This window comes from Emys orbicularis, chromosome 8 (genome assembly GCF_028017835.1).
Source record: "Emys orbicularis isolate rEmyOrb1 chromosome 8, rEmyOrb1.hap1, whole genome shotgun sequence".
In the NCBI taxonomy this organism is placed as follows: Eukaryota; Metazoa; Chordata; order Testudines; family Emydidae; genus Emys; species Emys orbicularis.
Genome location: NC_088690.1, coordinates 57,046,731 through 57,061,511, shown reverse-complemented (window position 1 = coordinate 57,061,511; position 14,781 = coordinate 57,046,731). Strand labels below are relative to the sequence as shown.

At 49.5% G+C, this 14,781-nt stretch overlaps 1 protein-coding gene across 1 annotated transcript in view; it reads left to right on the top strand.

The window, feature by feature from the left end:
- The first annotated feature begins 2,651 nt into the window (after window positions 1-2,651).
- The window catches only part of RGSL1 (regulator of G protein signaling like 1), a 30,273-nt gene continuing 18,143 nt past the window's right edge, over window positions 2,652-14,781 (top strand). The window contains exons 1-6 of the mRNA XM_065409922.1: window positions 2,652-2,664; window positions 7,236-7,318; window positions 10,083-10,157; window positions 11,037-11,166; window positions 13,935-14,039; window positions 14,291-14,452. Of these exons, the coding sequence (XP_065265994.1) occupies window positions 2,652-2,664; window positions 7,236-7,318; window positions 10,083-10,157; window positions 11,037-11,166; window positions 13,935-14,039; window positions 14,291-14,452 (568 nt within the window). The remainder of the gene's footprint in view (window positions 2,665-7,235; window positions 7,319-10,082; window positions 10,158-11,036; window positions 11,167-13,934; window positions 14,040-14,290; window positions 14,453-14,781) is intronic.

The window sequence follows — 14,781 nt, the reverse complement described above, 5'->3', positions numbered from 1 at the left end:
CTTTCCCCACAAAGGGGAGCTAATTGGATTACAGTGCAAACTCCCTGCATTGCATGGGCAGCAAGGGGTCTTGGAGCCTGAGCTGGAGTCCAGCTTGCAGTCCTAGAGTGGGCGAAGCCTGAAGTGTAAGCTGGCAAGCCGAGCTACCTAAAGAATAGAGCAGTAGCTGAGATTCAGAAGCCAGGGTGGTGAACTGATGCTGCTGCCTGTGATGTTGCGCTCCATATGATGTTATGAAAATATGCTAATGAGTGTGAATATAATGTAACTGGAATATGCTTCATGCAAAAGGTCTCTTGTAAGGTATCATTACAAAGCTTATAATCTACTGAGTGTGGTCATCCTATTTGTATAAATGTATCATTCTTGTATCTGAAACTAGAAATATGAAATATAACTCTGAGGTCCTATTGTAATCAGGGCCGGCTCTAGGATTTTTGCCGCCCAAGGCAAAAACAATTTTGGCCGCCCCCCCCCCCCCGTTTTTTAATTACCCCCGGCCCCGCCTCAACTCCGCCCCTTCCCTAAATCCCCAGCCCTGCCTCCTCCCCCCAGGCTCTCAAGCCTGGGAGGGAGAGCAGCGGCGCGCGAAACAGCTGTTTCGTGCGCCGCGGCCGCTCGGGATCTCCCCCTCCCTCCCAGGTTTGAGAGCCTGGGAGGGAGGGGGAGACTCCGAGTGGCCACGGAGCAGGCACCGCTTCTCCCCCTCCCTCCCAGGCTCTCAAGTCTGGGAGGGAGGGGGAGCAGCGGCACGCGCGCCGCGGCCGCTCGGGATCTCCCCCTCCCTCCCAGGTTTGAGAGCCTGGGAGGGAGGGGGAGACTCCGAGTGGCCGCGGTGCGGGCGCCGCTTCTCCCCCTCCCTCCCAGGCTCTCAAGCCTGGGAGGGAGGGCGAGTAGCGGTGCGCGAGCGGCAGCAGCAGCGGAGGTGAGCTAGGGCGGCCAGGGCACATTTTTAGGGGCGGCATTCTGGCGCCGGCCATGCCGCCCCTAAAAATGTGCCGCCCCAAGCACCAGCTTGTTTAGCTGGTGCCTAGAGCCGGCCCTGATTGTAATTATGCAAAATGTGGGCCATTAATTGTGATTTGGAATCTTGATGGCTCCCATCAACTAGGACAATTGGTTGTAAATGGCTCTGTTTACTTGCAAGCCTTCCTGTGAGTCAGGCCAGGAAGAATGAAGGCTTGGGGTCTCACAGGACATGTGACCATGTCACCTGGTACTGGAATCCATCTTAAACCTGGTGCTTTTCCATTTAGAAGGAGGGTTGGGGACCCAGAGAGACAAAAGTTTCCCACCTTGTGCCAAAGCGATATACAGGGGTGGAACAAAACAAAGGAGGTTCCAGTCATGAAAAATCCCCTAATTACCACCTGAACTGGAGCTAACAAGAACTGTACCAGGGGAAAGGATTGGGCCCACACTAGGCAGGAGTCCAGTCTGTGAAAGAAGCTTATTGGAGGTGAGGGTGAGATTTTATCTGTAATCAGTTTCTTAATGTATTAGGGTTAGAATTGCATGTTTTGTTTTATTTTGCTTGGTAACTTACTTTGTTCTGTCTGTTATTACTTGGAATCACTTAAATCCTACTTTTTATGCTTAATAAAATCACTTTTGCTTATTAACAGAGGAAGTAATTAATGCCTGGGGGAGCAAACAGCTGTGCATATCTCTCTATCAGTGTTATAGAGGGCAGACAATTTATGAGTTTACCCTGTATAAGCTTTATACAGAGTAAATCAGATTCATTTGGGGTTTGGATCCCATTGGGAGCAGGGTGTCTGGGTGCTGGAGACAGGAGCACTTCTTAAGCTGTTTTCAGTTAAGTCTGCAGCTTTGGGGCATGTGGTTCAGACCCTGGGTCTGTGCTGGAGCAGACGGGCTTGTCTGGCTCAACAAGGCAAGGTTCTGGAGGCCAATCTGGCAGGGAAAACGGGCTCAGAGGTAGTCTCAGCACATCAGGTGACAGTCCCTAGGGGTTTCTGTGATCAAACCCGTCACACTACCTACAAGCTCTTCTTTTCCGTGGTGCATATGGGTAGAAGGTGATTCTGTGCTGATTCTGACTTCAACAGGGCTCCTGCACTGTGGGCTCCTGAAGTGGGGACAGAGCTCATTGCAGGATTGTGACCATAATCAAGAGACGTGACTGGCTGTATTGTAGGATCCAGTATTTCCTCTGTGGCTTCCACAGCAAATGTGTTTTGTTTGAAGCTGATTTTGCTCCCGGACAGGACTGGAAGCTCTTTACACCATTTAAGAAGCCAGAGGACAGGTGATGGCCTAATCTGAAGATAAAAGGGTTACAGAGGTCACTAAGGGCGTACGTTGGGCCTACAGAATCTTTCTTACAGGGGATGATGCTTGAGACGGAAAGTCCCCAGCTTGACTCTGAGCTTCCCAAGGTATATTTGTAAGGTTTGCAGTTAGAAAAGAAATGATTGGCAGATTTGATCTGGGAATCAATGAGCAGATGATACACATGGACTTCTGCAGTGCCATTTTCAGAGTAGCATTGCACTTTCACCAGCTGGTACCATGTGGAGTGTGGAACTCTGCACAGCAGCAATACTTAACGCATCATAAAGGAACAACTCCCTTTAGAATGGTCTGGCTTGGCAGTGACAGCAAAGATCTCAAGGACAGGGGAAAACATGAACAAGACTGGTGAGTTACCTGCAGTACACCCTTGCTGGAGGCCTTAGCAAGCAATTAACGAGGGAAAGAGGGTTTAAGGCGGGGTGGGCAAACTTTTTGGCCCGAGGGCCACATCAGGGTTGCACAATTGTATGGAGGGCCAAGTAGGGAAGGCTGTGCCTCCCCAAACAGCCTGGCCCATGCCCCCTATCCACCCCCTCCCACTTCCTACCCCCTGACTGCCCCCCTCAGAACCCCCAACACATCCAACCCCCCCTGCTCCTTGTCTCCTTACTTCCCTGACCCCTATCCACACCTCCATGCCCTGACCCCCAGGACTCCCACCCCCTATCCAACCTCCCTCTGCTCCTCGTCCCCGACCACCCCCTCCTGGGACCTCCTGCCCCCCAGGATCCCACCCCCTTATCCAACACCCCCTGCTCCCTGTCCCCTGACTGCCCTCCCAACCCTTATTCACATCCCCGCCCCCTGACAGGCCCCCCGGGACTCCCACTCCCAACCCTCCCTGTTCCCCATCCCCTGACCGCCCCCCCAGAACCTCCGCCCCATCCAACCGCCCCCTCCTCCCTGACTGCCCCCCACAACCCTCTGCTCCCTTACCCAATCCCCCCGCTCCCTGTCCCCTTACCAGGAGCTCACAGCTGTGATACCTGGCCAGAGCCAGCTGCGCTCCCCACGCTGCCCAGCAGGAGCGGCGGGCCAGAGTGCGGCCCATGGGGCGGCGTGGGAGGGGGGACAGCGGGGGAGGGGCTGGGGATTAGGCTCTCCGGCTTGGAGCTCAGGGGCCGGGCAGGATGGTCCCACGGGCTGGATGTAGCCCATAGTTTGCCCACGTTTGGTTTGGGGGGAGCACAGGCCAGGGACTCAGGAAATCTAAGTTCCGTTCCTGCCTCTGTCACAGATTTCTTGTGTGATCTTGGTCACTTAAGTGTAAGCTTTCAGAAGTATCCATTAATTTGGAGTGCACATTTTCTAGGTGCCCATCTTGCCTCTATCCCTAACTTCCATATCTGTGAAACAGGGATAATAATACCTCACAGGGATATTGGGAGACTCTGTTCATTAATAATGTTCATATACTACCTTTCGATCCTTGGATGGATGGAGCTTCTGAAGTTACTCACTGTCACTATAACCTGAGTCACTTTGTCTCTCTTGTCCATTGACCTGTGTTGGTTTCTGGGAATTTATTAGCATGCTCTGCAGAAAGGCAGTTAAAGGGTACCAATATACAGAGCCAGTTCTTCAGCTGGTGTAAGCTGGGGTAGCTTCAGGGGGGTCAAAGGAGCGATTCCTATCCACACCAGCCGGAGCTCTGGCACATGATGTTTTAGTCTTAAAATCTATTTTGGGATTGGTCCTCTCCTGCAGTCAGCCACAGTGTCTCTTCTTTATTTTGTACTGCACCGACTCATTGATTTCAGAGTACTAATGCTATTCGTGCATGAGCTAGACACTTTAATTGTTTAGAGAGTTGCCCTTTGACCTTTCAGAACCTGGGATCCCACACTGGGACAAACTCTGGCTACGTAAAACCTCCTTCAGGATATGTCTTCACTGCAGAGTTTACTCAGGTCTGGGCACCCAGGAATGGGCACCCCGGTTAGCCACGCCCACCCACAAGTGTCGATGCTATGGAGCCACACTGGACTCATACTCATGTAGCCATGTCATGTTTTGGGGTGCAATCCAGACCAGTAAGGGGTTATGTCACTGCCTGCCCTGTAACCCTGGATAGCTTAAACGCTCTGCTGCTGTGGTTCACAGCCTGGACACCAACAGCCACCAGACAAGAATGTAATATCCTAAGTGTCTGTGTGCGGTGCAGCCCTGGGTCAGTGCTTCTGACCGCAACAGCCTGCCTACAACACAACAGCCCCACCCAGGTTTGGTTACTCCTGGCAAAATGACCCCAATGCACTTCCAGTCCTGAATTTGTACAAAACCATCTGCCCTGAAAGGTCAAGCCCTCTCCTGGACAATTCAGAGAAATAATAAAGTTCATTTGCTCCTTCAGAGAGACAATACCCAGCAGTTTACCATGTTAATTGCAGTTAATAGTTACTTAAATTCAACACAGCACTGGGCTGATTTAGATTAAAATAAACAACTTTATTAGCAACGTGATGGGGGGACCCTGCGTGTCAAGTGGGGCCACCCCTGTTGGCCCAGTGCCGGGTTGGTACACCCCATCACACAGTCGTCAGGACTCCCTGTGGGATCAGATGATTGCAACAAGGCGGACTCAGGATCCCTGGTGGGGTCAAGCAAACAATCAACCTGCAGCCCCTGGGCAGGGCAGAACAATCAACCTGCAGCCCCTGGGCAGGGCGGGGCAGGGCAGGGCAAACAGTGTATGGCCCCTGAGCCTCCTGTTGGGGCAGGCAATAGCAATTGGGGGTTCTAACGCTCTGGGCAGGGCAGAACAAACAGTCAGTTTGTAGCCCCTGGGTGGGGCAGAACAAACAAGCAGTAGCCACATCTAGTGGGAAGTGAGGAGGAGTAGGAGAACCCAAGCCCATCCTGCTCCACTGGGTTCCAACCAAGGGCCCTATGAAGCTGGGAAATTCCCTGTTAAGGGTTTAAGCATCGGCTTCTACTACATTCCCTGGGTCACTTCCTACCGCAAGGTGCAGCCCAGGCTTCTCCCTGGCTGGCAGTGGCTCGGTGTCCCCATAAATCTCTGTGGTTGTCTGGTTGTTCACAGCGTAGTCTGGGTCCACGGTTTTTGCCTCGTGGAGTCTCAGGTGTCTTGCAGGCGCTTGCAACACACGTCCTTCCTCCTCCTCAGCCAGCCCAGACTGAGCTGGGCTGTCTCCTTTTATCTGTCCCTTCCACCTGGAGCATGTGTAGCAGAGGTGAGGAGGCGTGGCCTCCTGGGCCCACAGTGATTGGTCCCACTCCATTGGCCCAGTGCGGGGTTGGTAAACCCCGTCACAAACAGGACATAGGTTAAGTGAAGCCAAGCAAAAGAAATAAAGGTAGAGATGGTTACAAGCAAACAAAAGTGAAAATGTGCATCTAGAAGTCTAAAAATCAACCTCGCAAGGCACAGTCTTTGTTTAAGATGGTTTTGCTCACCTATTGCCCTTGGTCCAGCATGGCTGACTGTCTCTCAGTCGGGACCCTTCCACAGAAGTATGAGGTACTGGTTTCTCTTGTCTTAGGTGAAAGCTAAGATGGAGTCTCTCTCTGTTCCTTATATTCCCAAAGAATTGTTTTTGTTCTCAAGGTTAGAAAGGCCTCCTGGGAATTTGGTCTCTCTGGTGTGTAGGAGCCATGTAAATTCTGTGTGTCTCAGGTTCAGGCTCAAGACAACCCAAGCTGGTTTGCTTTATAGCTTTGTTAATGACTAAATGAGGTAAACCCTCATTTCTTTGTCTAGGACGGACTTGCTTATCTAGGCTGTCTTCTTACACATCTTCTAGTAACATTATACAGAGGGAACTCATAACTTCACATATTAGATTAATACATGCATTTTACAATGATATTAATGACCATTGTGCTAGAACATAAGACTGGCCATACTGGGTCAGACCAAAGGCCCATCTAGCTTAGTATCTTGTCTTCCAACAGTAGCTGATGCCAGATGCTTCAGAGGGAATGAACCGACCAGGGCAATTCATTGAGTGATCATCCCCTCTCATCCAGTCCCAGCTTCTGGCAGTCAGAGGTTTAGGGACACCAAGAACATGGGTTTACATTCCTGACCATCTTGGCCAATAACCACTGATAGACCTACCCTCCATGAATTTTTATACTTTTAGCCTTCACATCATCCCCGGGCAACAAGTTTCGCAGGTTAAATGTGCATTGTGTGAAGAAGTACTTCCTTGTTTGTTTAAGCTTATTGTGTATTCATTTCATTGCGTGACCTCTGGTTCTGGTATTATGTGATGGGGTAAAGAACACTTCCTTATTCACTTTCTCCATACCATTCATGATTTTATACATCTCTATAGACCTGCTATTAGTTTTCAAATACCACCTTAAAAGGCATATTTTGTACAAACATCTTTGCAGTAGTGTGTGAACATGGGGGTGCTTTGAGTCACAGCTGTGTCCACATTGGCATTGCAGTAACCCAGGTCAGGCACGATGATAATTTTGGGGCATATCCCAGGATTCTAAGCACCTCACTAACTTGAGCTGCTGTAGGAATTGTTCCACAGTGTACTGAGAGAGAACTTGTTTACCCTTCCCAAGCCTCTCTGTGGAAGTGTTCTCAGAGTTTTCAGTGTTACAGGAACCCAATCTATTAAACGTTCTCCTCCTTTTGTGTTCCTTAAACTGGTTTTAGAAGGAATTATTTAAGAACTGTTTTAAACAATTGTCTTTCCTAGTATTGAACCAGGGATTGAACTAGGAACTTCCAGAGCTAAAGGTGTGAGCTGCAGCTTGAGTGTCAGCTTGCAAATTATGGCTGTAACACGTCCATATCTCTTGTAATTAGCACAGAGGGGGCCCTATAGCACTCCCAGTGGGCTACCCTGGCATTTTCAAATTCATTTTTTGGTTCAGTTTCGCTCCCTCTCTGTAACAAAAGCTGGGTAATTGTTTTTCTTCTCCCACCCTAGCAACGATAGCCTCCACGGAGCTGGTGGTTCTGCTGGAAGATGAAGTCTTTGTAGATTTTTTCAACACATTCCTGAATCTCCCCGTAAGTTTCCATCTTACAGTTTAGCTCACTCTCTTTCTGGATTCTACCCCCCGCACACACCCCCCCGGTGAGTTTGCAGGTCTTAGGGAACCCTGTGAATTTCAGGCCAGCACTTCTCTGGTAGCTATCCCTACACCTGCTCCATGGGCATGCATCTTTGGATGTAATTTTGTCAGCTGTTGCAAGCTAAGTCTGGGGGGGGGAGGGGTTAGATGGGCTGAATGTAGTTATCCAAGCAGGACTTTGGGCAGCACAGAGGGAATAACACCTTATTTTTGCACATAGTGCCTGTGTCGCGCTGTATGGAGTGGCTCACAACAGGGACTGCCGACCTCAGGGCAGACTGTCAAAAACAGGGCAGATGCCCCAAAACCGGTGGTGTGTTCTACAAGTAGATTTCACCAAGCCGGTAACAAATGTGAACTCCTGGATCACTATACTAGTCTTACCATGGAGTCACAGACAGTCCCCTTAGACTCTCCAGTCTATCTTGCCACTCAGACAAGCTGGACTTAATGATAAATGGTCACAAAAATCACAAAATATTCAGGTTGCTCCCAGTCCCAAGAGACCAGTCACTTACCCCAGATCAATCTGTGTCTTAGATCTCACGCCAAAGACAATGCCTGTAGCCAATCTTGTAATAAACTAACTTCAAGGTTGATTAACAAGGAAAAACAAAACAAGAAAGTTATTTAAGGGTTAAAGCAAGCAAACATATACGCACTAATGAGTTGCAATCTAAATCCTAAAGTTGACAGAGATATGGTAGTTTGTCAATTCAAGACGTCTTCCAGGGTGGACCCAGGGAGTCACCCCTAGGGATCTCTGCCTCAGTTTGGAGTCTCTGGCCCAGTGAGAGTTCAAATAGCAAAGAAATGACAAGTTTTCCTGTGTCTTTGTTTTTTATTTCCTTCATTCAGCCTCCAAGTCCCTAGGACGGGCCTTGCACGTAGCATTTCCCAGGTGCAATAGGGCCATTCACCAATCCTTTGTATTGTGATATTCCTTGATGGCCCATCTGATTTTGATAGTCCTTCTGGACAAGCGGTGGAGGGTGAGGGAGAAACACTCTTTTCATATGAGTTCACAAGTTTAGAGCAAACATTTTCAAAGCCATAAAGCAAAGCTTACCTATTTCCTTATAGCATAGAATACAGACATTACAAATGAGATTAATGCATGCAGCAACTTACAAACATCCTGTAGAGTCTAAACACTACATACATACTTATAAGACTAATACCTATTTTGAACAACAACACAAACACATAAATGAATTGGTCTGGTCTCCAGCTAGGAGTCTGTCGGTTCTTAGTTAAAACCTGCAGCCTTGGCAAGAGCTGGCCTGCCAGCATCACAGCCTGTTGGGACAATGATTCAATACTGATCAGAGAGGAGTGAAAAATATAGACTCAATCTCACTACTTTCAGCACCATTGGTTTCCCTGAGTATGTCTACACTGCAATAAAAGACCCCCTGGTACTGAGTTTCAGAGCCCGGGTCAACTGGCTGAGTCCCATGGGGCTAAAAAATAGCAGTGTAGATGTTCAGGCTTGGACTGGTGCTGAACTGCTGGAGGTGATGTCTTTTGAGATGTAAAACAGAGGTTTTGACTGCTTGTGGGAATTAAGAATCCCTTCTGCCTTCCCAACTTCTCCAGAGCTTGTTCCTAAAATGGCTACTTTTGGGCCTAGTAGGACAGAGCTCATGGAAGAGAAGGAATGAGCTTGTGAGTTAAGCCTCAGAAAGGCTGGGTTCAAGTCCCAGCTCTGCCACACACTCCCTGGGTGACCTTAAGTACTGGTAAGTCACTTAATCTGTAAAGTGGGAGCGATCCAGAGGTGAAAGTAAGCCGGTATGGTCCAGTACGGCATACCAGCAAGAGCCAGTATGCCGTGCCGGACCAGACCGGCTTCCCCAGGCTGGTGCTTTAAAGGGCCTGGGGCTCCCTGCAGCGGCTGGAGTCCCGGGCCCTTTAAATCACCTGGCGAGCCCCGGGCCTCCGCCAGCCGGGCTCAGGCGGCGATTTAAAGAGGCCAGGGCTCCTGCCACTGTGGGGAGCCCCAGCCCTTTAAAGCAGCGCCTGAGCCCGGCTGCCAGAGCCCTGGGGTAGCGGTGGCAGGGCTCTGTCGGCGATTTAAAGGGCCCGGAGCTCTGCCGCGGTAGCGGCGGCCAGAGCCCCGGGCCCTTTAAATCGCCCCTTAGTCCCGGGGCTCCCAGCCGCCTCTGCAGCTGGTAGCTCTGGGGGTGATTTAAAGGCCCCGGGGCTCGCAGCCGCAGCCAGAGCAGGGCCTTTAAATCAAGATTTAAAGGCCCCGCCTCTTCCGGTTGAGGCCATGCCCCCGCTCAGGACTCCGGACCAATCATTCCTTTCTCCCACTGTTTGTCTGTTTAGACTGTAAGCCCTGTGGGGAAAGGCTTCCCTTTACTCACTGTACATACAACACTATTACACTAGGGTACCTAGGCCCCACTGTAATACAAATACATCACAGACCACAGACTGAGAACCGTGACTATAGGGAGGGGTAGCGTCACTTCAGTTTTAAACAGTTGGTTCATTTATTATTAATAATTGTATCTGAGGAGTGTCTCTGCTTACCAAGAAAGGTTGGAAGAACTCTGCATGACTTGGAAGAATAAGTGGTGATGATTATCTATGGGAAAGATGGGTTTTCCAGGAGGAATTATTGTCTCCACTAATCAGCCCTTCCCCCACACCCCAATCTCTCTCACTTCTCTCCTGTTCTTACTACACAGGTCTTTGGTCAGACACCCATTTACATGGCCAACATTTGCCAGTGGTTCCTGTGGCCAGAGTTACCGTGCTACCTGGTGAGGCAGTAACATTCTTAGCATGCAGTGGAGGGCTGACACCTTCTCCACTGAAAGGGAGAGGGGTGGGTGGGGAGGAAGGAAGGAAGGGAGGGAGGGAGGGACAACAACAGGGGTTGACAGAACAAGTAGGGTTTAAGATTCCCAAGGGTGACTCTCCTTCCCTCTTGTCCCCTCCTTATGTTTATTCCGTTAATTGATTTATTTTAACGAGGGGAATCATGTTCTTTATGAACCCTGGGTACAATCAGGAGCACAAGTGATCAAGGCCCTGATCCTGGGGAAGTTCTATGGGGCTTGATCCAAATTCCATTGAAGTCAATGGAAAGACTCCCATTGACTTCGGGGGGGGGGGGGGGTGAGGATCAGGCCCCATGTGCAGAAGTTTTGTTGAATTGGATAGAACAGTGTGGAGCAGAACATTCCATCCTTAAACAGGATAGGGCTGTCTTTGCAAAACCAGGAGCCTTCACCCTAAGCCACCTCCTGCAGGGTCTCTCCTCTCCACTGCTACAAGCGGGATTCACCTGTGCTTTGACACTATTGATCTCTGCTGTTCTTACTGGGGAGCCTGCTTCCCCAGTGCTCCAGCTGCATCATCACCACCTCTTCCTTCCATTGGCTTCACTGACAGGAAGCAAATCCTTGTCCCTCTAGGTGTAACCCCTTTGGGATCAATGGGATTTAAGTCCCCCCAAATGTTCATTACCCTGAAAAGGTCATGAAAAACAAGTCCTAGGAGGCTTTGAGCCCTGGGAGTCTTACAGGCCCCTCGCCCTAATGGGTTCTCATTTAATGCAGTCAATGGAGCTTGGGATCTTTAATCAAGATAGATCATTCCTCACAGTCTAATCAATCTTTGGCGGGGGGGGGATACAGGTGCCAAAGTACAAAGGCTTATTGACCTGGATGGAAAAGTACCGGCTGCCGCACTTCTGTAAAACCAACTTGTGTTTTCATTACATTCTCTGTCAGGAGCTTCTCAGTTTCATTAGATCCGAGGAGGCAGGTAAGCAAAGGTGACCTTAAGCACAAACATTCTAATGTAGGGCAGGATTAGCACATCAGCAGTGCTGTACCCTGGCTCTGTTCAGTTAAGGCGCTCACCTCTGGTGCATGCTGACTGAGGTTTGAAGAGTGGGAGACGCATTCTGGACTAGGTCATCGTGCTTATAAAATGGTTGCATTTTTTGTAAATGGTTTCATTTGTGTAGGGGGAAAATACTTGTAAACTGTGGGAAAGGGCTCAAAAGGGGCATTGTTTATTGTAGCAACTTACAATGGAACCCAGTGACTTCTCAGTCTTGGGATCTTTAATCAAGACTGGATGGCTTTCTAAAAGAGTCTCTGGCTCAACCAGACATGGTGGGTGGGATGCAGGAATCACTGGGTGAAATTCTATGGCCTGTGTTATGCAGGAAGTCAGACTGGTCCCTTCTGGCCTTAGCACCTGAGGACTCTATTCTGCCTCAGTGATTCCAGGTCAAATGTGCTCAGTTCACACATAAAAAGATCGTATTCCTTTAACTTTTCAAGCTCCCCTCTATAGGCAGATATTGGAGAGAGAGAGAGAATTTGCTGGTAGTTCCTCTAGGAGTCACTCAGCTACTATGGGCACGAGCAGTGGTGCAATCCTGATTTTTTATGTGCAGGTACTCCACCTGCACCAGCGTGGCCCCACACCTACAATGCATGCAAGGTCACACTGTGCTGTAACTGTGGTTACACGAAGGGGACTCTGACACTATGAGCATGCAGAAGGGGTGCAGCAAATTATACCCTGAAACTTGGAGTAGAAAAAGCAAATATCAGAAGAGCACAGACCAAAGTGAAGGGACTTGCTGTAGTTGGTTTTTCTGCTCCTGTCCACCTTTCTCCCTCTCCATAAGTTACATTCCTTTTGCACGCCCACGACTGAGTGTTATATTGCTGCAAGTTGCCCTACTTCACCACTTACACCTTTTTTTGGCATTTAAAACCATTTACCACTTGTACCCAAGTTTAACTTGCACACTCCCATTAAAGTCACCAGCCAGTCAATTTCTCCCTAAAATCTTGATGGGAATTGCACCTAGAGGTGGACTGTCCCATAATGCCTGAGATGCTGAAATAATCCTGTCTTATAAATGTCCTGAGATGACCTGGTTTTTTCCTCATCTGAAGGAGCAGCAACCATTTAAAAATGATATCCTGTGAACGATCCTAGATAGAAACCAATGGTATATCCCATTGGGAGTCCCACGGTTCCAGTGATGTATAGTAGGTTTGGTGGGTCAGGAGATAACCCACCAATAAGCCTAAATCAGGGCTATTTGCTTGTGTCTGTGTCATAGTTGCAGCAGGTCTGAATCTGGGCCATAGTGTTTACCCCAAAACATGAGGACAACAGCCCGTTTACCAGGGAAATGCAAAGCTGTTGAAAGTGAAGACAAATGGAAGAAAGGCAGACAGGATGCTCTTGGTGTATCATGGGGCACAAACACATAGGGCCAGATTCATCTGGTGTAACTCCAGGGAAGCCAATATTTAATGCAGTCATTGAGTGTAGAAAGGTCACCCACCAGCCAGTGACTGGGCATAGTGTAGCAGCCTCTTGGACTCTGGTGGCCCTTGTTGGTGGCCACTCTGAGCCTGTAGTGGTTTGCCCATTCTTATAACTCAGCCCTCCAACCACATGGTTTGTCATCCCACCCCTTCTGGGGTAATAGAGAGCCTAACAAACAAACAGTACAATGACCTTATGCCACATCTTCAGCCACATATTGGGATCACTAGTTCTTGTTCCCTTGCATCAGGCGGGCTTTCACATCCCCTTCCTTGGAGGCAGGGAGGGGAACCCAGGGCCTCCCTCTCCTCTGGGTTCCAACCCAGGGACTCTGTACTAAGCAGGTAAGACGTCCTTCCCTGGGCCACTTCCTACCTTCATTGACCTCCAGGCCCCTCTCAAAGAGGACCTTGTTCCAGCATTTTGTCCTTGGCGGCTCTGACTCCTTGCACAGCTTCCTCCAGTCTGCAGCTGGTGCAGTCCTCCCCAGGTTCCCAGGCAGCAATCACTCTCTGTCTGAGCTCCAGTCTTTTATCCCAACTGTTGCTAGTCACATAATTCCCTGCAGGTGGGGAAGTAGCTGCTCTGCCTATTAACCCCTGGGTGGCTATAGCAGTGCAAGGTCCAGACATCCTGGATAAACTTGGGTTACACCCTGGATTAATTTGGTCCACGCAGTTCAACAAAAGCTCAGAGTCATAATGTCATTCTCAGAAGAGCTGCGAAGATAGCTGAGCCATGTTCACCTTGTATTATAAAGTCAACAGGAGCAAAGTTCACACCAGTTTGATCTTTCCTCTGCATCTCAGGCTTCTTCTTGCAACCTAGGTTTAATGTTAGACACCAGGAAGATTTGAGGGGAAGCCCCAGTTGAGGGGGGGAAAAAAGGAAATGGGAAGGGGGAGGGGCTAACCCAGGGAAGTGGATGTCAGGGTCTGGAGGGCATGTGTGTGGTTTTACATGTCCATATGTTCATGTGTTGGGTATCACTAGTGGGAATTCCAGCTGAGCATTTGCAACTGGCTCTTATTTGTTCCAGCTGGCAACTAGGTTTTGGAACAGCCAAGGTCCACTGACCTGCTGTCTCCTGGCACTGCTGGTCCTCCAGCAGAAACTAACAGAGATCAATTGAAGGATTCTAGAGGGGTCTACTGGAATTTCCATAGGGATGTGTTTGCACATGCACATGCTCGAGTGCATTCTGATGTGATGTCTTTCACTTTCTCTTGCAGCAGAGATGCTGAAATGGAAGAGTGCAGATCAATGGCTGCTCGAAAAGTGCATTAGCGGTAGCAGGGGAATGTGGCGCTTTCGTTCTTTTATCCAAGGAATGGCAGGTGACCACAGAGAGCTTCCTTCATACTGACCCCTACTTCCCTATGTATCCATACGTTTGTGCAGAGTGGCAATCCCTGCATCTGGACATTGGGATATGTAACTTTAAACCACGTATAGAACTCTTCTACTTTAGAATAGCACCTGTTTGTCTCATCAGCAATGCTTTCAGGGAATGTCTCTCCTGCTCGCTCTCCCCACTTTCTCATTCTTTCCCCGCCCTTAACCATTGTGCTGTGTGTCTGACCCACAGGGGAAGAGCTGACAAAGTTCTGGCTTGCTGCAGAAAGGATCTTGGAGATTGATGAGTCAGATGTTGCCCAGCGAGATCTCTACCTGTCTCTGCTCCAAGTGCTGAGGGCCACTCATTTGCAGGAGGGCTCCACAGTAGTCACCCTCTGCAGCATGAGCATTGGTAAGGAGAATCTGAGGCTGGGAATCCGAACTTCCAGGAGCAGCAAGACTTCAGTGCATCTGGTTCTGTCCAGCACCCCAAGCCTGGCTTGAGGAGCTGGGGATAGAAACATGGGGTTGTATTTACCACTAGGGGGTTGATGAACATGGAGGCAGTTCATACAGTTCCACCTTGCAGAATGGACATCAGTATCACTTGGTTAGAGATCTCATAGTTCCAGAGAGACCAGCACTCAATGAACAATGTGACCAGATCATGGGCGGCTGGTATCATAGGCCAGGGGAGGCTAAGCATCCCCAAACAGCCAGGTGTGGCCCCACCCATGCTCC